Source organism: Paroedura picta, chromosome 1, assembly GCF_049243985.1.
Source record: "Paroedura picta isolate Pp20150507F chromosome 1, Ppicta_v3.0, whole genome shotgun sequence".
Classification (NCBI taxonomy): domain Eukaryota; kingdom Metazoa; phylum Chordata; class Lepidosauria; order Squamata; family Gekkonidae; genus Paroedura; species Paroedura picta.
This window is the reverse complement of record NC_135369.1, coordinates 155,134,942-155,155,735: the sequence shown is the minus strand read 5'-3', so window position 1 is coordinate 155,155,735 and position 20,794 is coordinate 155,134,942. Positions and strand designations below refer to the sequence as shown.

The window sequence follows — 20,794 nt, the reverse complement described above, 5'->3', positions numbered from 1 at the left end:
CCTTGCCAGACTACATCAGAAGAAGAAGAGTTAGTCCTTATATGCAGCTTTTCTCTACCAGAAGGAGCCTCAAAGTGGCTTACAATAGCCTTCCCTTTCCTCCCCCCACAAAAGACATCCTGTGAGCTAGGTGGGGCTAAGAGAGCTTTGGTTTCATGTGGATGAATGGGGAATCAAACAGATTAAAAGCCGGTGCTCTTAACCACTACACCATACTTTAGTAGGCAATTAAGGGCTGTGTGAGAGAGGACTGAGAAAACTCTTTGCCATAAACTTCCTCCGCTTCTCATTTCCTGTGATAACATAATGAGAGAAGTAGCTAAGAGTAAGAGCATCCCATCTGCATTTAGCATCGACACTGAAGGGGAAAGGTCCTTCTAGCTGTTATTATTACCAATGCCTAATCAGAGCACTGCTATTTTTAACCCGCTTCTAGCGGAGCGGATTAAATATTTCAGTAAGGGCCCCCAATGCGGGCCCTGTCCGTGATGAGAAAGGGTGCCCATAGTCCCCTTCCCCAGGACTGACAATCAGAGGGCCCAATCGGCAGGCACAAAGCAGCTGCCAATTGGGCCCTCTGATAGTCAGTCCAGCAGCAACGGACCAATTGCGAGCTGTACACAGCGCAGCTCGCAATTAGTCCCTTCCCGCTGGACTGACTAATCGATCCATCCACCTTCCACCTTGACTGCGTCCGACCGCCCGCAGCCATTTCCTCGATGGTGCTCCGCCCGCCCAGTCGCGGCCTTGCACCGCGCCCTCTGACGCCCAGCCGCCGCATCGCTGCCGCCGCCTCAGCCATGCCTCGAGCTGTCTCACATGGGGCGAGAGCGCCCCGCACAGCCGCGGCTGCGCCTGCCGCTACACCGCCGGCCTCTGCCCCGCACCCCTACAAGTGCACCACGTCCTCATCGCATACTCTGTTGTCAGGAGCCGGTGTTGCCGCCGCGGCGACAAGCCATGGTCCAACGGGAAACCAACCCTGTTCTCAACAGCTTGCAGCGATTCTTCTTCCCAGGAGACGGCTGCTTAGAGCTGCCCATTGCTGCATTTGCAGGGAGAACGGCTACATTTAAACGGGCAAACCAAACTGTTATCACGGGACCCCCCCCCCCACAGAACAAAAAGACATCTTGGTTTCCGCTTGAGTCTCCTGCGGTTCGGTCTACTTGGAAACAAAGCCAAGGCCGCGGAGAGGAGAGGGACCTCGGTGCAGCCTGCACATCTCCACGGATTAACACAAGCGAGTTCACGAGCACCTTGACAACAACACAGTCTGCGGCCCCAGGTACCCAGCGATGTGTGTGGGGGGGGTCGACGATCCGCGCCACGCCCGACTCAACTCGCTGCTCGCACACTCGCCCGCTCACCGACTCCACTCCAGCGCTGCCCCCGCCGAATCCCCGCTAGCGCCCGCTGCATTAAACCTGCAGCGGTCTTATTTACTAGTAAATATATATATAGGTAATACCATGTTGGACACACCCATTCTTCAGATTTGCTTCCTAACACTGTCCAAAGGTGATTTGTGAAAAGCACCAAAGGATTTTTCTGCTGGGCATATGGAAATTTCTCACCTGACCCACAGATTGGTATTTCCTCCTCTCATCTAAACCAGTAGTGCTGTTTGAGTTAAGGAATCATCACCGGTGTTCCACGTGGCATTAAGAATCCCAGAGATGGGGGGCAGCCTCATGGGAAAATCTCAGCCTGGATTCCCTTTTGTTGGTTGCTGTGTGAGACAGGATGCGGGCCTAGATCCAACTATTGCTCTGATCCAGCAGGGCTCTTATGTGTAAAACTTTTGTATGCCTGATTCCAGTGCATAAACTCTTACACAGTGCATAAGCCTGTTGTCTGGTACTGACCAAGAAAGAAGGTTAACTGCTTCCCCCCTCTACTTGCAAACATCTCTTTCCTGTGGCAGTGCTCCAGGAGGAACAGTTAATGCTGACATGCCCCTTTCCTATGAATTGCACAATTGCAGGGGAAACCAGCAGATCCTTGGCTGTGGGTAGTGTTGATTTGCATAGCATCGACTTGAAAGCGAAGGAGGGAAGGAGGCTTTCAACGTGCAACGTTATCATGTTTGCGGGGAGCACAATTTGTTTTCTTAGAAAGTTTGCTTTAGATTCACTGTTGTACCTTGCCAGTTTTGCTGGATTGCGGAAGAGTTTTACAGAATTGCAGAGAGTGAGTCAGTGCTAATCTTTCCTTGTCTGCATTTATGTCGGTCTTTTAACACTTTTAATTCTGACTCGCTGTATTTTAAATTGTATTTACTTCAGTCACACAATTTGAATCACGCTTACCTTTTAATTCTTCACATAGTGTTGAAAAATTGGGTGCGTGTAGATTAAAACCTTCTTCCTTGATCCCAGGCTTGTTTGGATATTCATCTATATCTCCAATTAAAAATCCTGTATTTATTGTAAATACAATTAATGAGCTGAATTAGATCTATCATGGCAAGCAAGCTCTAGAACAGGGGTAGTGAAAATGCGGCCCTCCAGATGTCCATGGACTACAATTCCCATGAGCCCCTGCCAGCGAATGCTGGCAGGGGCTCATGGGAATTGTAGTCCATGGACATCTGGAGGGCCGCAATTTGACTACTCCTGCTCCAATAAAATAAAATAAAGTTAATACAGTCCTATTTTCCTGCATATTAACTCCCAATTATGGTTGAAACGTTGTCTGAAGGAGGTGGGGAGGGGAAGCTTTCAGAGGTAGCCATGGTAACAGCAACAGCGCTTCTAAGTAAAGCAAAAGACAAATAAAATGACTATTGTTGAAGGGGTGGTACAGCTGTAAAGAGCCTCACTTACATAACAAAATGTGCAGGAAGTTTATAGAGCAGCAAGAGCTAAAAATAATCCTCATTTGCTTTATCACAGGCTTTGACATTAATAATGCATCTTCAGAACTGGAGAACCAGAGACAGACAGTTAAAACAGGACTGAAGCTTTCCGTTCTCTCTAGCTTAAGCCTAAGAAGAATTTTGGTTTACTTTTTTTAGAGACTGAAGCAAGGCATTCTGTAACAAAAAGGGGCTTTTCCCATTTTGCTATATGTGATACCACAAATAAAGTAGATGGCATTGCCCAAGAATCAAGAGGTTATTTTTAGATTGAGAACTGGAATGTTTTTGTACCCTACTTTTCACTCCTTGAAGGAGTCTCAAAGTGGCATTCAGTCGCCTTTCCTTTCTCTCCCCACAACAAGATACCCTGTGATGTAGGTGAGGCTGAGAGAGCTCTGAGAGAACTGTGACTAGCCCAAGATCACCCAGCTGACTGCATTGAAGGTGTCCATTGGCCCATTAATGAAGAAATGAAAGATATTGAGGTTTTGTGGGTAGTTTGCTTTCGGGAGAGGGAGAAACTGCATAATAAAGCCAAAAGCTGCACTCCCTGGGCACTGGCAATCTGCACAGTTTCTTTATTTCTTACTTACTTTCTTCTTATCCTTTATAATAAACTAGAGATGAAGCCTGCTTTAAAAGTGGGTTGGGAGCTGGCGGCAGCCTCCCTCCAGCTCTATGGTGTGAGATTGGAGGGAGCAGCAAGAGCGGGATGGAGGATGTGGTGGCTTCTTGTCCTCCAGCGGCAAGGAGGTGGCAAACAGTGGCAGGGCACCCTCAGAGGAGGTGCGGACAGGCATGTTCCCTTCCACTGGAGGATGGGAAGAGCAACCACATCCTGCGTGGAGAGCCCACATTCCTCGGACACCTCCTCATCCACAGTGAGTGCCAGGAAAGCTGGTTGAGTGTCCACAGAGGAGGTGGACGGTCCTTGCAGCCCCTGCCAGAAGTGAGGAGGCAGGGAAGAGGTGGTAGACACTGGTGCAGGTTCTGTGGAGGAGGGAGCCAGTCTGCACAGTCCCCATTGGTGAGGAGGCATGCTGGCTGGTTGTGGAGGTGCTCAGCTTACCTCCTGCCAGCTCTACGTAGTTGAAGTGGGAGGTGGAGGAGGAGTGGGGAAGAGCTTCTGACTGGCCCCTAGTGGGGGAGGGCTCTCCCAGTAGGGGCCAATCAGAAGCCCCTCAGTGCTTCTCAACATTACACCAGCCCCTCTGAGTGGCCCTCAATGAGGAGCCTCCCCCCCCGCCAAGTGGCATGTTTTTGGAACCACGGCCATGATTGTATGTGGTATGATGATAAAACAGGCAACGCAACACTGTCCCTCTTCTATTGCCTTCTTTTATGAATTGTATGTTTCCAAACCATTTGACTTGCCTTTCCATTCCCTCCGGTGTGATGTTCACCTATTCTAGTGTTCTTTGGCTGTCAGCCAAATGGAACACTTAAGATCTTTGCTCTGTGTCGTAGCTCAGAGGATATGTCATCAATGTATATTTTTATACATTGGGTTTTTATACTGGAAAAACAAGATTAAATTCAATTCCAAAATTATATTTTAAATTCTGAATTTTTAAAACAGGTGACAAATATACATCTAGTTTTAGAAGTCACGCTAGTTCAGTTCTAGTATTTACTAGCAGTTGCTGCAGTCCAGTAAAGTAGTAAGTTGCATATATTTTGGACTTTATTGGTAGAAGGTATTTCCAGTAGCCATGTCAAAGTGCTCTGTGTGTTTGTGTGTGTGTGAGAGAGATGGAGAACCATAACTACGACTAGAGCTGTGATTGCTGTTTCTAACTTCAACAGTACAAAAATTAGTCGTTCATATCAGTTATCCTGTTGAAGTGGCTTTGTCACCTTCATTTTGATGACTTTTACTGCTTTGGGAGGATTGAGGCCTATGCTATTTCTTGTTATGTATTAATGCGTTGGCCAAAAATGCATCAGAGTGGGAAAGAAAATGGAAACACCAAAATACCTGTTCTAATTTAAGCTTGTTTTTCCAGCACCACTTTGGATTCAGAGGCAAATTTTTCACGTTGTGAATATGAATTGATAAAACCAGTTTTGTAGGTTCTTAGCATTCCATGCGTACATAATTAGATGCCATACTGTCATACTGTCCTAATGTATGTGATACAATTGCTTATTCTAATCTGTTTCAGATAAACTTTATATGGGACCGGGGCAACTGTACCATGATTTGCAGAATCTTTTGCATGATTTGAATGTAGTTGGTCAAATTAGTCAACTGATAAGCAGCCTAAAAGGACATTACCAGGTAATAACTAATGTAACTTTTGAGTTGCTTTACATATCTCTTCCTAGATTTAAAGCTTCCAAATAGCGTAGCCATTTCATGCGAGAGAGAGCACACACAACCTGTTGTTACTTAATTAATTTATTGTTAAAGGTTTAACTTTAAAATCATAAGCAGATTATGGATGTCGTGCTGATCTCTTTTTTAACCTTGCTTTCATGAAGGAGTTATTGTAACAATAACATTTCTCAGTGGTTGCTAATTTCATATGGAAACTTGAAACAGCAATTTTCAGTTTTTTAAGGAAAGTGCTACCGTGGAATTACACCACATATTGGTAGTGATATTACCTTGTCACAGAATGCTGTGGTATTTAGCTTCCATTTTAGCTTCATTTGACATTGGTAAGCAATTCATTTGTCATTGGTAAGCAATCCATGTTTTGCCTTTTGCTATATTTCTTTGTGTACTGTTTGGGTCCAAGCTATACATGATGACAGGAGAGTAGGCCAGTGGCAGAGCCTGTGCTTGGCATGCAGAAGGTCCCAGGTTCAATCCCTGTCATCGCCAGCTAAAAGGATCACAGACACCTGACACCCTGGAGAGCCTCTGCCAGTCCAAGTAGAACATACTGACCTTGATGGACCAGTAGATGAATTATAAGGCACCTTCTTATGATTGTGTATCTAAGGCAGGGGTAGTCAAACTGCGGCCCTCCAGATGTCCATGGACTACAATTCCCAGGAGCCCCCTGCCAGCGAATGCTGGCAGGGGGCTCCTGGGAATTGTAGTCCATTGACATCTGGAGGGCCGCAGTTTGACTACCCCTGATCTAAGGGGTGTGTGTGGATGTTATACTTTAAAGAGCCAAATTGGTACAGGGATAGGGGGCTTTTGAACCTTATCCAGCCCTTTATTCTGTTCTCCAGCCCTTTATTCTGTTCTCTCCAGTGTTCTCCCCATCAAGTACTTTTTCTTCCAGTGGCTTGACTTTTACACTGGAGGAGATAGGATTTCGGAATTGGGAATAAGAAAAGTGAGGAGTTCCTAGTGAGAATGTTGGCAAGTCTCTTTGGAGCAGTGCTGCTTTAGCTGCCTTTGCGAGGTTTGCACTTCAGTAAGTTAGTTCTCTTTTTAGTAAAATACTCATTGACTGTATCCACAACTGCAAAAAAATGTCTCACTGGCCTCCCTAAACTTCCATGGAATAACAAACCTTTCACACAAAAATTGGGCTTTTAAGGAACAGATCCAAATGTCTACCTCGCTGGCCACGCGGTTTGGGAATCCTTGGAAAATGCAGTTTCTCCCTCTCCTCTGGGAGGGAGTTTGTGTTTATCCAATGAGGAAGCTCTGGATTCGAGTCTACTTATTCCTCTATTCCTGCCTCAAGTGATGACACATCAACTCTGACCAATAATCTGCCTCTCCTCTCGCCCCTCCATATTTTGATCATGATCGCATTTCAATGGAAATTTGCAGTAACGATAGCACTCGCTTTCTGGGAACACTCAAGAAAGGTGAAAAAATGAGGACTCCATCCCCACCCCCACCTCCCCTGTCTCTCCCTCCAGAATCTAAATGCACTTTATGATTTAAGGTGCAATGGCCCACTTTGTAACTTTTGTCCAGAGAAACATACGTAGTGCCGACCAATGTACTTTGTTTGCAAGCATGCATGGTGATTGAGCAGATATCAAGAGACGACAACCTCCCTTGCCACAGGAATCGAGGGATGGGAAGGTGTGATTTTAATTAAAAAAAAACTTTTGAGTGCATTGTGGCATTTGAATTTCATTAGGTAGAGACACATATTTGAGGTGACTTCTGATGCTTGTGTACAGCCAAGATCCTCAGAGTTCAATCCTTTGAGATTTAGGGCCAAGCTAAATGCTGCCGGGAATGTTACTGTTGTGCCTCAGAACCTTTCTCCCCCTCTGAATTGTGTTTCCCTGATAAACTTGATTTATCTACAAAGGAAACAGAGGTACCTGCAGTTGCACATCTTGGAGCGGGTGTGATTCAGATCACGGAACTGGTGCTAAGCACCCTCCCACACCATGGCAAATTGGGCCCTAAAACAACTGCAAATTAAGATTGACCAAATAGCAGTGGAACAGTTATCCCGTCCTCATCATGTCTAGCTTGACCAATATATGAATAGGGACTCAAAGAGCCCCTGTCTTTCACACTGTGGAAAGAAACATCACTGTAAACAACTTAGAAATGTACCTCTGGAGACTTCACAGCATATTTTGCTTTCTTTCTTCCCTTTCCATTAGAATTTAAATCATTCAGTGGCACATGATTGGACTTCGGGTTTACAGAAACTTATATTGAAAAAAGAAGATGAAATCCGAGCTGCAGACCGCTGTAGGATTCAACTTCAGCTTCCAGGGAAGCAGGACAAGTTAGTAGGGATCTAACTCTATACTTTTGGGTAATGTTTTTTTAAAATAAAACCAGCCTTTAACCCAGACAGTGGGGTAGTCCAGCCCACACCAAAACATAGGGCTAGAGAAAAAAATGTCCCTCCTTTCTTTCTGAAGGTGGCTCCAAAACTGTAGAGGAAAGACGAAATGGAGCTAGGATATGAGTGTGGAGGAAGAGACCCAGCTTTTGGTGTGATTTTTTTTTTTGGGGGGGGGGAATATTTCTCAGCTGGCTCTCAGAACCTTGGAATATAGGTCTGCTCCTGCCCTTTTGTCTTTCCATCCTTTCCTGCCTATTCAGCTTGATTGTTCTGATCTTTAAATGAATTCTTCTTCTCAGTTAGGTTCATCTTGGCATTGAGAAAACAGGATGTAACATAATGTTTCCAGTTATTTTTGTACTACAATTAAAACCTGTATTTTTTTCTTACAAAGGAGTCTGTTGAATTGTTTAATTTATTTTCTGTCAGATCTGGACGGCCTACTTTCTTTACAGCGGTGTTCAATACTTTCACCCCTGCAATCAAACAGTCTTGGATCAACAATTTACAAATGGCTAAGCTTGCCTTAGGTAAAAGTTTGTGTCCGTGAACTTGAACCAGTTATTGATAGCAGATTGTAAAGCTTATTTTATGAACTAGCGATATAGAATCAATGTAAAACTGGATTTTCTAACAACATTTTCTAACAACATTTGTAGTGATCATTCTTGCATCAATAAATTATGGAAAAGTAACCTTTTAAAACTTACTTTCCATAGGAAGTAGACAAGTGTTAAAATCCAAAGAACTGCCTGCCCACAGGGACTTTATATGTTTTGAGCAACAGTAGTCAAGGCAAAAAACAGAAGCATTTTGAAATGAGTTATTGATATGACATGAAAGTTTGATGTTTAAAGTAAACAATAAAAAACCCAATCCACAAATTGTCCCAGAGCCCTTGGGTGTATCAATTCTTTGCATTCCGTTCATTAGAAATTTATTATTGATTTCTTCTGTGTCTCGTCTTTCAAAACTACTGCTAAAAATTCAGGCTTTTCGCTTATAGTTAGAACCTAATTTATGCAGGAATGTAACAGTTGCTGCAAACGAACATTCTGAACAGCCCTGATTTCTGTAGTTTTCCTCTGTCTTGAAGGGGTTCCACATACCTGCTTAATCGTTCCCAGTATTTCAAAGTTAACCATGTATTTAATCAGTCTGTGTGGTCTGCAGTTTCTTCTACTGATCAGATTCATTGGCTTGTACATTTCAGAGAAATCTATTGATGCTTTATAAAGACTGGCTGTTGTTAAACTAGAAACCTTTACTTGTGCTAGGTAGCCTACTACTGACTTAATAGAAGATTATAGATTAACCTTAAACCAGCCTTTTTCAACCTTTTGACCGTGGAGTAAGCCCTGAAATATCCTTCAGGCTTCGAGTAACTTCCAGAAGTGACACTAGCTGGCGATGTCTCTTTGCCATGACCCCAGAAGTCACATTTGTGTGGCATCACTAATAAAATAAAATGCTTGTTAAATAAGAAGGTAGTTTCATTTTTTGTGTGCAGTACCTTGCCTGAGCAAAACAAGGAAGCATTCATCTCAGTTGTCATAAAGCCCACCATGCAAAATAGCAGTTCCCCTCAGGGGAAGTGATTTCTGTGATTTGGAGATCACTTGTAACTTTGGGAACTCTCCAGGCACCACCAGGAGGTTGGCAATCCTAGAAAGCTCTAAGAATATATTCCCAAGGTCAGAAATGGCTGTTAGGGCAAAGGGAAACCTGGTAAGAAAAGAATCCTTGCTCAGACTGTACACAGTCTTTGCACCTCTTGTTTCAAGAGTTATTCAGTGGTAAAAATATTGAGAAAGGCTGCCCTAGAGAGATTAATGTTTGTAAAGCCTTGTGTATTGGAGTTGTTCTATCAAGTAAAAAGAAACCGCTTCTTTCTCCCTAGTTGAAGAGAATATATTGGGTTGGTTCTGCATTGACGATGATGGGAATCAGATAAAAAAAGAGAAGCACCCTCTTCTTGTTAAACACATGCCTGTAATGATGGCCAAACAACAGGAGTTTAAGGTAAATAGTTTGGTTTCGGTTTTATAATGGAATTATGCATTGGCACATGCATTGGTAAGATTCACTCTTGTCATCAAGTACAGGCCATTGTGGTGGTTAGTAAAAATTGGACCAGGTGGAAGAATTCCATTTCTCAGTTACTGGGCTGATCCATACATTCAGTGAGTCAAGTGCACATATCCCCTAAGTCTTAGTAATTACCCTACACAATTCCTTACCAGTTGTCATTACGTAAAAGAAAACCATGACTATTTTGTAATCACTTGAATTGCTGATATGAAGGGCAGAAATGTGCACCAAGTCTATGTCATTCTATTGTTCTGGTTTCATATGGCTCAGATAATCATAGATGCTGAAGAGAACTACATGTAAAATATATTTTTGTTACCTGGACTGTTCTGTGAGAATCCCCTCAGGTCCCCAAACATTCTGGTCTAAGCTGTAAGAAACATCACAACCCACACTGAGATACTGAAAAGCAAAAGTCAAACAGGCAGGGAAATATTCAGAGGACTTTTCTGCATGCCATAAATTTAGCATCATTATTACCATCTGAAGACGCTATATTCTGGCCACTCCGCATGACGTCGCCAACCTCCCGCGTCTGGCCAGCAAACTGCTCGCTACATCTGCCATTTTAAAGCGCGAGTTGGTGAATCCCAAAAAGTGGATTCGTCAACCTAAAAAACGCTATCCCTCGGTGGACAACCAGCAGGCCACCAGCGAAAGAAATGAATGGAGGTTAAGAAGCGCTACATCCACCTCTGATGTCCTGCCCTCACACCCGCCTCGTCTGCCCGGGATGGGAAATACTTTTTAAAAATGGAGAACCACCTAGAGCAACGAATAGATGGACATGCGCTTTGGCTGTGATTGTCTGTGTCTCTCTGAAGATTCGGATAGGCATTTAAATGAATAAGTCTATTCGCTGAGGAAATCAGACATAAAGTGCCTTGTCTACAATGCTGGTGGTTCTATTTTCACTGTGTTCTGTTCTTGTTCTTTGTAAAGGTTGAATGTGCTGCCTATAATCCTGAACCCTACTCATGTGAAGAAGGTGATCCAGATCCTCTTTCTATAGAACATGGTTTTCTGTGGGTAAGTTTTTTTTCCTAACTTGTTCAATGGCCATATGATGTAGGCAGAGAGGCATCTAACATTATCATAGTGCTGATGCCAAGTCACACAACCTTGGGAGCTGATTACAACTAGACTGGATAAGGTTAAAGAAAACTGGATGTTTTGAGTGGGGATGTTGGTTGTTCCAGAGTCCTACAGCATGGGTTGTATAACCTTCAGCTGAGGTACATCTTCTGCCCCTTTACCACAAGTTGTTATGGGTTCCCACAGTGTTCTTGAAAACCATCTTCTGCAGTATGTTCAAGTGGCTTGGGCATTTGGCTGGGAGGGAAGAGTAAGAAAAACCTTCAGAGTAAATTTTGAGAACACCTAGATTTGTGTATTATAACTGCAGAAACCTTGCAAAGCTTTCTTTAATTAGCTTTGCCACACCTATGTAGCTGTTTACTGACATCTTGCTCCAAAGGACATTAATCTTTTCTCCCTGATTCAGATTGGCAGTTGTACTAATCAAATGGGCCAAATTGCCATTGTGTCATTTCAAAACTCCAGCCCAAAAGTTATTGAATGCTTCAATGTAGAATCGCGAATTCTTTGCATGGTCTACATTCCAGAAGTGGAGAAATGTAAAAGTTTGGAAGTGCCTTCTGACCTGGAAGATGTGCCTACAAAACCTTCCAATGTGCCAACTATTTGCCTGGGCACAGAAGAAGGAAGGTAGTTCTTTTTCTCTCTCTTTTATTTCTGTGAACAGAACAGTACTTACTAGCTATTGTAATCCTCGAGTATAAGACTAGATACTTATTCAAGATGGGGAGCTGATGCATCTTGAATATGAAGCGTGTACTTATTTGTTCCTCAACATAAACAATAGATCTTTTTATTTTAATATATATATTTATGCATATCTGCATAGGATTGCTCCCTGGACTGAAGTAAATAGGAAACCTGGCTCATTCAGCAGCTGGGGGGGGGGGGCATTGGTGAATACAGAGAGCACAGTGATAAAGATCCTTTTTGTGTATGTATTCTTCAGAACTGAGAATTGTTCAGATAAGTTAAATTAAGGCTGCATTCCCACAGAATAAATTGTCCATAAGTAAACTGATTTAGATATCCTCATCACTGAAAGTTTTACCGATCATGCTCCATTCTCTTCAGGCTGCCCCACACACAACTGTATAGCTGCTTTGAAGGCAGGAAAACCAGGAACAGTTATTTATTAGATACGTAGCTGATACAAAATGCAGATTTAGATTTTGGAGAATCCGGAATAACAAACAAGCTGTCTGAGGAAGAGTGCTCGCACTCGAAAGCTCACGCCTTGAATAAATCTTTGTTGGTATTAAAGGTGCTAGCGGACTTTGATTTTATTAAACAAGCTGTTGTTTTTCAAACTAAAATATTTCATTTACCCGTAGAGATAAACTACTATTCATGCCAGATCCATGTTTATTAAATCGTCTCATTATAACATCTGGCTGAAATGACAGAGAATGTAAATACATGTTTCTACAAATAGCATGTATCTATATCCTTTTCTCATTTGTGCAAAGTTTGATCCCAAGGCAGTGAAAATGCGTATACTAATCCAAACACTTGCACTGGCACAGCTACTAATGCCCTATCTGAACCCAGAACATGTAGCCACAGTGATCCTTGTGATGGTCACCTCCAGGCTGGACTGCTGTTACTTGCTCTATGCGGGCCTTTCCTTATCTCTGACCCAGAAATTAGTTGGTACAAAATGCAGCCACCCAGGTCCTCACAAGGACCCCATGGAGAACTCATATTTGATGTGTTCTACAGCAGCTGCATTGGTTGTCGACCGCGTTCCAGATCAGGTTTAAGGTATTGGTTTTAACCTTCAAGGCCTTATGCAGTCTGGGACCTGTGTACCTGAGGGACCCGTGTATGCCCCCTGAAGAGCTCTGAGGTCAGCAGATTCTAACTTGCTGACGATTCCCAGCCCTAAAGAGGTGCATCTGGCCTTGACCAGAGCCAGGGCCTTTTTGGAATGAGCTGCCAGCAGAAACCCGGAACCTTATGGAGCTCCTGAAGTTCTGGAGGGCCTGCAAAACAACACTCTTCCACCAGGAATTTGGTTGAGGTCAGGCTGCACCTCAACTATCCATCTGGGGCCCCCCTCTCTACCCTCACTTTGGGGGGGGGTTACTGGATTGATGGGCACCCCCTCATCAGTCCAGGCATCTTCAATATATCTTGCAACCTGCTATCTGGCCCACTGGTATGTTTTGTCCAGAACAAAGCAGAATAGCAGGAGCAAGTAATATTAGTTTTAGTCTAATTTTTAGAATTTTATCCAGATTTCTATGTAATTTATTGTAATTTTGATAATATTCCCTACCCTGAGATCAATTTACTGATGTTCCCTACCTTGAGATCAATTTTGGAGAGGGGCAGGTTAGAAATCTCAAAAATAAATAAATAAATGCCACTAAAGCCATCATGAGTGCTAAATTATTGCTGTACCTGATGGACCGTTCTTTTCCAAACACCAAGAGGCAAACCAGATTGATACTTGATACAGTGTTAATTAAAATTCAGTTTCCCCAGGGTGTGTGTGTGTGTTGTATTCAGAATGGGAATATGGCACAAGGAAGTGGTGGGGGTTTAAACTTTTACCCTGCTGTTTTCCTATCTAAATTAACCCTTAGGAATTGCTAATTGCCTCATTTGTGGTAAACACAAATTTCCCAGATAGCACAAACAGTACCTCCACAGGGCTTGTTTTAGTTTGGAAAACTAGCAGAGTGGAGAAGATTTAACACACAAATGCATCCTGCAGCATGATGCCAGTGCAAATCAGACCTTTGGGCACCTGATAATTGAATTCCAACAAACACCCAGAGTCTTCTGTTATCTCACCTGCTTTCATTCTTAAAGCAGCAGGCTTATCTTTGTTCTCATTAACTGGATTGTGAGTGATAAGAGTTTCTAGAAAAAATTCTACAAGACTGGCATGATTCCCAGCCCTAGGAGTTTTCCTTGTCCTCGTGAAGCATTTTCCAGCTGCACAGGACAAAAGTCTCTGTCTGAGAATTTCTGATTCCAAATGTATGTGAAGGTCCAAATTAGATGTTGAGAGAGTCCTGGAGATACTCTGTCTCTTTCTGCTTTGTAGTGCTTGATATACATGACACATGACGTGACACCGCGATGGGTCATGCTGTGCATCTCCCTGCCTCTATCTCACACCATGAGCTGGGTGAGGGTCCTTATGTACAGTGCGATGGGGTCATGCTGTGCATTGTTTCATGCAAATATTACAAGGAAAAGAGGCAATAGCTACTGCTGCGTGTCTCTGGCATAAGGTTTTGTCCTTCGAGTAACACTGAAAAGCATTTCAACCTCTGCTGTAACAGAACTCATGAGGTTTCAGAATGTCTTGACATCCATATTTTTTCCTCCTTTTGATTTTGGACAGCATCTCCGTCTACAAAAGTAGTCAAGGCTCAAAGAAGGTCCGACTTCAGCACTTCTTCACTCCCGAAAAGTCTACTGTCATGAGTCTAGCATACAAATCCTGCTATTTGTTTGTCGGTCTTGTCAATGGCAACATTGTCATCTACACCAAATCGGAAGGTATAACCTTTATTTCTTTGTTTTTATCTATACACCCATGGTTATGCATGATGGGAGTTGTGACAGAAGGGTGTAAGATGCCTTGAGTTCTACCCGGGTAACCCCAGTCACAGGGAAAAACATTCTGTCTCAGGAAGTGGAGCACAATTCAAACTTAAAGATTGGGGTTCATCTAAATGTATATTAGGACCTTTGTGCACAGCCACACAATGTCCTTCCACAAATGCTGCTTCTAAGGGACAGGGGAACCACAGGAGGAACTTGGGTTCTGTGGAATGGGGGAATCAGCAAAAATTGCTTCCCGTTTTTGGTGCAAATCTTTTTGACAGGATCCAACCCTGTATATACCACATATCCAGTTCCAGTCACTGCATTCTCTTCCAACTTCATTTGCATTCCTTTCTCCTAATGTTTACCCTGGAGCTGTGATTGTGATTCATTGAGTTAGAGATAAAGTGCCAGGAATGCCTCCATACTGGAATGGGGGTCCCTCCAATATTCACTGATTCTCCATCCTCACATCAGCCTCTGCTGTGTTCCAGCTGTAGTGAGAGATCCCCCTAAGAAGCAGATTTTGTGAAGTGCAGGGAGCTGAAGTGAGAAAGCTGTCTGTGGGCCTTAACATCCAAGCCCCAAAGGCTAATAGAAAAGCCTGCCAAATCTGTGGGTATCTTTTCATGTTTGCAGTGATTCTCTGTTCAGTTTTCATCTATGGTGATTGTACTGCTCAAGCTGCTTTTCCAGCCATCCCTGAAGGTGCAGCTTTATGGAGCACTGACCTATTTTGTCAGACATGTGAATCAAGGCTGAAGAGCGGAGGGGATAATTTGACCTAATAACAATTGGCACACATTATTTGTGGGTAGGGAATCAAAATCCCTTTGTTCTTCCACATGTACCATTCTTCCTCCAGCATGTCAGCCACTCATATTTTTTGCATAAACATGAAGACTGTAAAAACAAAATAATAATCTGGGGGGGGGAGGTGCGCACTGTTCTTTAGGTTTTTCTAGAAGTCCTAGACCAGGGGTAGTCAAACTGCGACCCTCCAGATGTCCATGGACTACAATTCCCATGAGCCCCTGCCAGCTGGCAGGGGCTCATGGAAATTGTAGTCCATGGACATCTGGAGGGCCGAAGTTTGACTACCCCTGATCTAGATGGTGCTTTGTCCTTGAAACCTGTGCGGAGAGTCCATTTCCCAAGCTTCAGCTCTTTACATAGCTTGTGCTAGAGCAGGCTACAGATCTGTCACCCATTTCTGAAAGCCTTCTGCTTCTGGCCACTGCTTTCCAGAACAAGAATGAGCGTTTTAATTCAGAACAACAGGAGAAATGTGTTTGTGTGTCAACTCGGTGTTGTGATAGTGCTATTTAAGAAGGTCATGATCTGAAACATGTACGTATGTATGCAAGCAGGTGAGAACAGTCCCCAATGCTCAAGGGATTTATCTCCTCAATAAAGCTGCTTCACTGTGAGCATATTAGAGACCTCCAGCTCTTTATTCCACTTGGAGGGTCTCAGAGATCCCTTCGGTGATCAGTCATGGCACTGACTGACTTAAATATAATCAGAGAAGTGAATTTTTATCTTAAATATCTTGAATTCTGGCTGCTTGTAACCACTGCCGTATATTTTAAATCTCACTACCCTGCCATTAAAAAGTCAACAGTGACTATTCATGATAATACAGTGTACAAATGTTTATGCTCCGTTGCACAACTCAATTAACAAACTATTCTCAAGGCTGTTTTGGCAGCACATCTGAAATACCAGTAGTGCTGCTGAGGGAATGTAGAATCTGTTAAGCCACAAAAAAGACCAGTCTTAATCCCAACCACATGAAAAGAAAGAGATCCTTCCCCGAAATCAAATTGAATTTGTGACAAAGAATCATGAGGAAATGACAAAAAATAGCCCATATAATATTTGAGCTCCCTTTTCTTCCAGGCGGGAAGAATGGCTCAAGGAGAGCTGCCAAATGTTCAAAGGGAGGCAGGCCAATTAGTGGAGAAGTTCCGGTCTTGGGAAAGCCGAATCCTGGAATTAAAGCTTTAGCTTGTGACAACAACATTGGCCTTTTATGATGCAAAGCACCACACGATTTTCTTTAAGTGTTCTGTGTATTGTTTCTAGCTGTACCTCTTCAGTCACAGGCTGTGGGTGGACAATATCTTTTTGGAGTTTGGAAACCAGCATGATAAAGTCATTGTTGCCCATGGTTACATGCATTCATTGTTTTGTTTTGTTTTCATTTATTCTACTACTGCCTATGGTCAAAGAGGCTTTTGAGGCACTACAAAATGTGCAAAACGTGTTTGAACAGAGAGCGTACTGAGGAAGGAAAAAGTGACTGAGTATGTGCTGAAGTGGGGCACTGTCATGCTGGCAATGAACAGATGTTGGAGCATTCTGTATATGTGTTTATTTGTGTGTGTGTGCATGCAAATGATGTCTTCTCTCTTTTTTTAATGTACCACTGCATCTTTCTCTTTTGCTAAAGATGGCGCCTGGAATTCAGAACCCCAGAAAGTAGTGAAGTTGGGTGTTTTGCCAGTGAGAAGTCTTTTCGTCATGGAAGAAACCATTTGGGCTGCTTCTGGTGGACAAATTTTTATAATTAGTACTGAGACACACACTGTAGAGGTAAACAGGTCCCCCCCCCCCTTGTCAATGTTCATATTGTGTCATACAATACCTTTTTTATGTGAACTGTATTCTTTTCATACTGGTAACTTCTGACATGTACAGGGAAGAACTATATCATTGTTTAAATGTTGATCTGATTTATTCTGGATGCATCATAGCTTGGGTAGCACTGAAGTAAATGAGTAATGCCTTAGAGGGCTTGAGGCTATTTTCTCCTTAAAACTGGAAGTCTAAGCAGTTCTTGAATTGGAGATTAGCAAGCTGGAAGCCAGTTTGAGTCAGCCATGGTTAAAGTGATGTTCTCAAGTCAATCCTGCTTTTGGTATAGCCTTTTCACATTGCTGGTTGATTATAGGCCTGAGTAGGTAGTAGGTGGGATGGATAGCACCTGGAAAAGGAGGTTCTGAGTGCTGAAACAACAGCTCTTGGTAGTGAGGAGCTAAAAGGCCTCACTAGGCAGGTAAATGCTAGGGCTACAGACAGGCTCTGAGCCCTGTGATTGGCTAGCCTTAGCTGAGTGGGAACTGATGTACTGGCTGTAAGTTGGAGGGAATTTAGTTCAGTTTGGATTCGGTCTGAGACTTGTCAAAGAGAGGTCTGGTTCAAATCCTTAGCTGAAAACCTCTACTGAGGATAAACTCCAGTGAGAGTACTGGTTTTTGACTGAGCTAATCCACACAGTGTCTGGTCAACTAGGGTAGTGGGAATTTGGGTAGACAGGTATTCACTCTCAAATTAAACCAAAGTATGAGCTAAAAGCTTCTAAGGAGGAGAAGGTGGAATGCTGCTTCATTGGTAAGGAGAAATCAGGGAAGTAGTTCCAAGGATAACATGTGTGTGAGGTAGAGCTTGTCACCTTAGAAGGTAGGGGGAGTCTGGTTCATCCAGAAAGAGAGAAAGTTGTGGTATATGCTCAGAGTGCCCATTTTACAAGAACCAGAGAGTAGTTCAGTGGAACTCACAAAAATAAACACTGTAAAAGAAACCTCTCAGCGTAAAAGAATTTATAGCATCTGTAAGAAAAGCCCGTGAACAACTGAAAAAGCCTATAATTAAGACTTAGAAGCTGTGAAACAACTGGTTTGTAAGCAGTAAAGTAACTCCTCTGTTCCAACAACCCTTTTTCTTTCTATATTTGGAAAAAAGCCTCAGTGCCATTCTTACAAAGGGGTTTTAAAGTAAAGATGGCTATATGCCTTCTCAGAAGCTCCCAGGGTTGAATAAAGCCAAATTTTGGAGGGAAATTTTACCTCAGTATGGGGAAAGGTATAGAGTGATCCATCATAGTAGGGTTGATAACCTCCAGTGGGGCCTGGCAGTCTCCTGGGATTACAATGTATCCCCTGTGACAGGAATTGATCCCCCTGGAGAAAATGGCTGCTTTGGAGCAGGGGTAGTCAAACTGCGGCCCTCCAGATGTCCGTGGACTACAATTCCCAGAAGACTCCTGGGAATTGTAGTCCATGGACATCTGGAGGGCCGCAGTTTGACTACCCCTGCTTTGGAGGATGAACTCTCTGGCATTATACGTCTCTTCTCAAATCGCACCTTTTCCTGGCTCCACCTCCACATAACAGCAGATTAATAATGAGACAGAGAGTCTTTCAGGTGCTGCACTTTGGACACACTTCTCCCCCAACCCCCCCTGCCAGTTGACAATATAGTGCCTTTCAATTGTTTTCCGCCCCTTCACAGTGCAGGCATAGCCATGCCTCTGCTTAGGGATGTTAGCAGTCCTTGGTTAAACAAAGCCCTTAAGCTTCTGCGCCCCCCCCCCCTTGATTAAATGTTTTCAAACTAGCTGGCAGGCTTCTCTGCCTCTCTGTTGCCTCCTACTCAGTGTTCCTTCCTTGCTGTGTGCGTGTCATTTGGAATCTTCCTCCTGAAATTTCAGTGGCAGCCTAAGGTAGGCTGATCCTTTAAATGTGACTTCTAGGCCAACAATCCTTTTTGAAAGCAATGTGCAGACCTTGAGATATCTGTGATTCTAGCGTCTGTAAGGTCTTGGGAGTGCTTGTTTTTGTTTTGTTTTAAGAAAAAAATTTTAACGCTTTATTATGTGGCAAGTAACTGTACAGTTTGGTGTAGTGGTTAGGAGTACGGACTTCTAATCTGGCAAGTCCGGTTTGAATCTGTGCTTCCCCACATGCAGCCAGCTGGGTGACCTTGGGCTCGCCAGAGCACTGAGAAAACTGCTCTAACCAGCAGTATTATCGGGGCTCTCTAAGCCTCACCTACCTCACAGGGTGTCTGTTGTGCGGAGAGGAAAAGGAAGGCAATTGTAAGCTGCTTTGAGACTCCTGGTAGAGAAAAGTGGCATATAAGAACCAACTCTTCCTCCTCCTCCTCTGGGGAAAGTCCCAGAAAAATTCCAGGCCAATTGTGCGAGCCCTAGTCATTCCAATAGGTTCTAAAGGCTGCTCATAAGAGTGTTGAGACAAGACTGTGTGGGCAGGACTGGAAATAGTGAGACCAGATGCCCTTAGACTTACGTTGTGAAGTTTCTAGGTCAAGGAAAACTTCCAACTTGCCAAAACTTGCCCTAGTGCAATTCTATGAGTTATTCGGTTGCATCAGCATATAAGGGCCAGTGCATGCATGTTTTTGTAGATATTTTTAATTTTTAATTCTGTTTAGATACTTATACCTCCCTTTTCTTCCCCAAAATGGCTTACAACTGCTGCTCTCCCCTCTTCCAGGTCTGTCATTATAGCAATTAATTAGTGACAGCCCAACTCTCACATGATATGTGGAACACGTACCTGCTCAGGGGCTCCTTGCCCCCCCTCCCCCTCTCTGACACATACACACACACAAACTCAATCCCCCTATTCCCTCCTGTCCTTGCCCCGCTTACCTCTCACTTGCCTAACCTCCTCACTGGTCCTTACCCCTTCTCCTCCCTCAGATACACACACACACAAACTCCTTCCCCACCATTCCTCCCCCACCCTCACCACCTGTACCTCTCGCTTACCCGACAATCTCCCTGGTCCCTCTCCCCCCAAACATGCACCCAGACTCCTTCCCTCCCTCCTCCCTTCCAGCTTGCCCCCCAGACACCTTCTTTCCTCCTCCTTACTCACCTTTGCAGCTGCTACGCCCGGTCCCCAAGCCACCCCATGACTACCCAGGTAGGGGCAGTGCTGGCCCACACAGCCTATGCACTGCCCCACAACTGCCCCGTGCTCCTCGGGCAGTGCAGCGGTGGCCTGGCCGCCTCCTGCGATAGCTTGCAGTGCCGGCTGCCTGCCACACCACCCTGCAGCTGTTCCAGCCTCTTCTGGCACACTCCTTGCGGCAGGACTTATGGACATTATGTCCATAGTCACAGTCGTTTCAGGTGGCATGCCAGAAGATGTGTTCCACATCAATAACCCTGTAAGGTAGATTTGGCCAACTTGGTAACACCAAGTTTGGTTTGCGTTTAGAGTCCTACTTAACAAATGGCTTTTTCAGAACATTTGTCGCTTTGGTGTCAGATGCACATAAAAACTCCACATTGGGATTCCAATGCCGAGCTTTCATCCTGGTATTTGGGGGGGGGGGGAGGAGCTACAATGCTTGATTTAGAATAATCCTACTCTTCCACATTTGTGGGATGAAACACATTAGCATGTTATTTTAAAAAGCATTGGAAGGCATCTGAAATGTGCCAGATAAGCAATAATGCCCCCATGTTCCTTGGTAGGGTGCCTAAATGCTGCTCATTTCGTCGTTTGTTCTCCTCTCTCTCTGCCAAAGTGGTAAAAAGTCAGTTGCTTTTCCTGAACAATGGAGTCCATTATACGGAGCCCTGCTATGCTTGAGAAAGCCTGGCTCAGCCCTTGGCACTGCTCCT

General features: G+C 43.9%; 1 protein-coding gene and 1 long non-coding RNA gene across 5 annotated transcripts in view; one reads left to right on the top strand and one right to left on the bottom strand.

The window, feature by feature from the left end:
- LOC143823241 (uncharacterized) overlaps positions 1 to 9,154 on the bottom strand; it is a 28,375-nt gene extending 19,221 nt beyond the window's left edge. Inside the window, exons 1-2 of the long non-coding RNA XR_013226424.1 lie at positions 8,706 to 9,154; positions 2,313 to 2,420 (exon numbers count right to left, since the gene is read on the bottom strand). This is a non-coding gene — a long non-coding RNA (uncharacterized LOC143823241). The remainder of the gene's footprint in view (positions 1 to 2,312; positions 2,421 to 8,705) is intronic.
- Positions 1 to 20,794, top strand: part of ARHGEF10 (Rho guanine nucleotide exchange factor 10) — a 110,363-nt gene that overhangs the window by 64,831 nt on the left and 24,738 nt on the right. For all 4 annotated transcript variants that reach the window (XM_077309355.1, XM_077309345.1, XM_077309335.1 and 1 more), the window contains 8 exons: positions 5,029 to 5,144; positions 7,406 to 7,533; positions 8,026 to 8,126; positions 9,497 to 9,618; positions 10,630 to 10,716; positions 11,192 to 11,415; positions 14,147 to 14,304; positions 16,808 to 16,950. In XM_077309355.1, the coding sequence (XP_077165470.1) occupies positions 5,029 to 5,144; positions 7,406 to 7,533; positions 8,026 to 8,126; positions 9,497 to 9,618; positions 10,630 to 10,716; positions 11,192 to 11,415; positions 14,147 to 14,304; positions 16,808 to 16,950 (1,079 nt within the window). The remainder of the gene's footprint in view (positions 1 to 5,028; positions 5,145 to 7,405; positions 7,534 to 8,025; positions 8,127 to 9,496; positions 9,619 to 10,629; positions 10,717 to 11,191; positions 11,416 to 14,146; positions 14,305 to 16,807; positions 16,951 to 20,794) is intronic.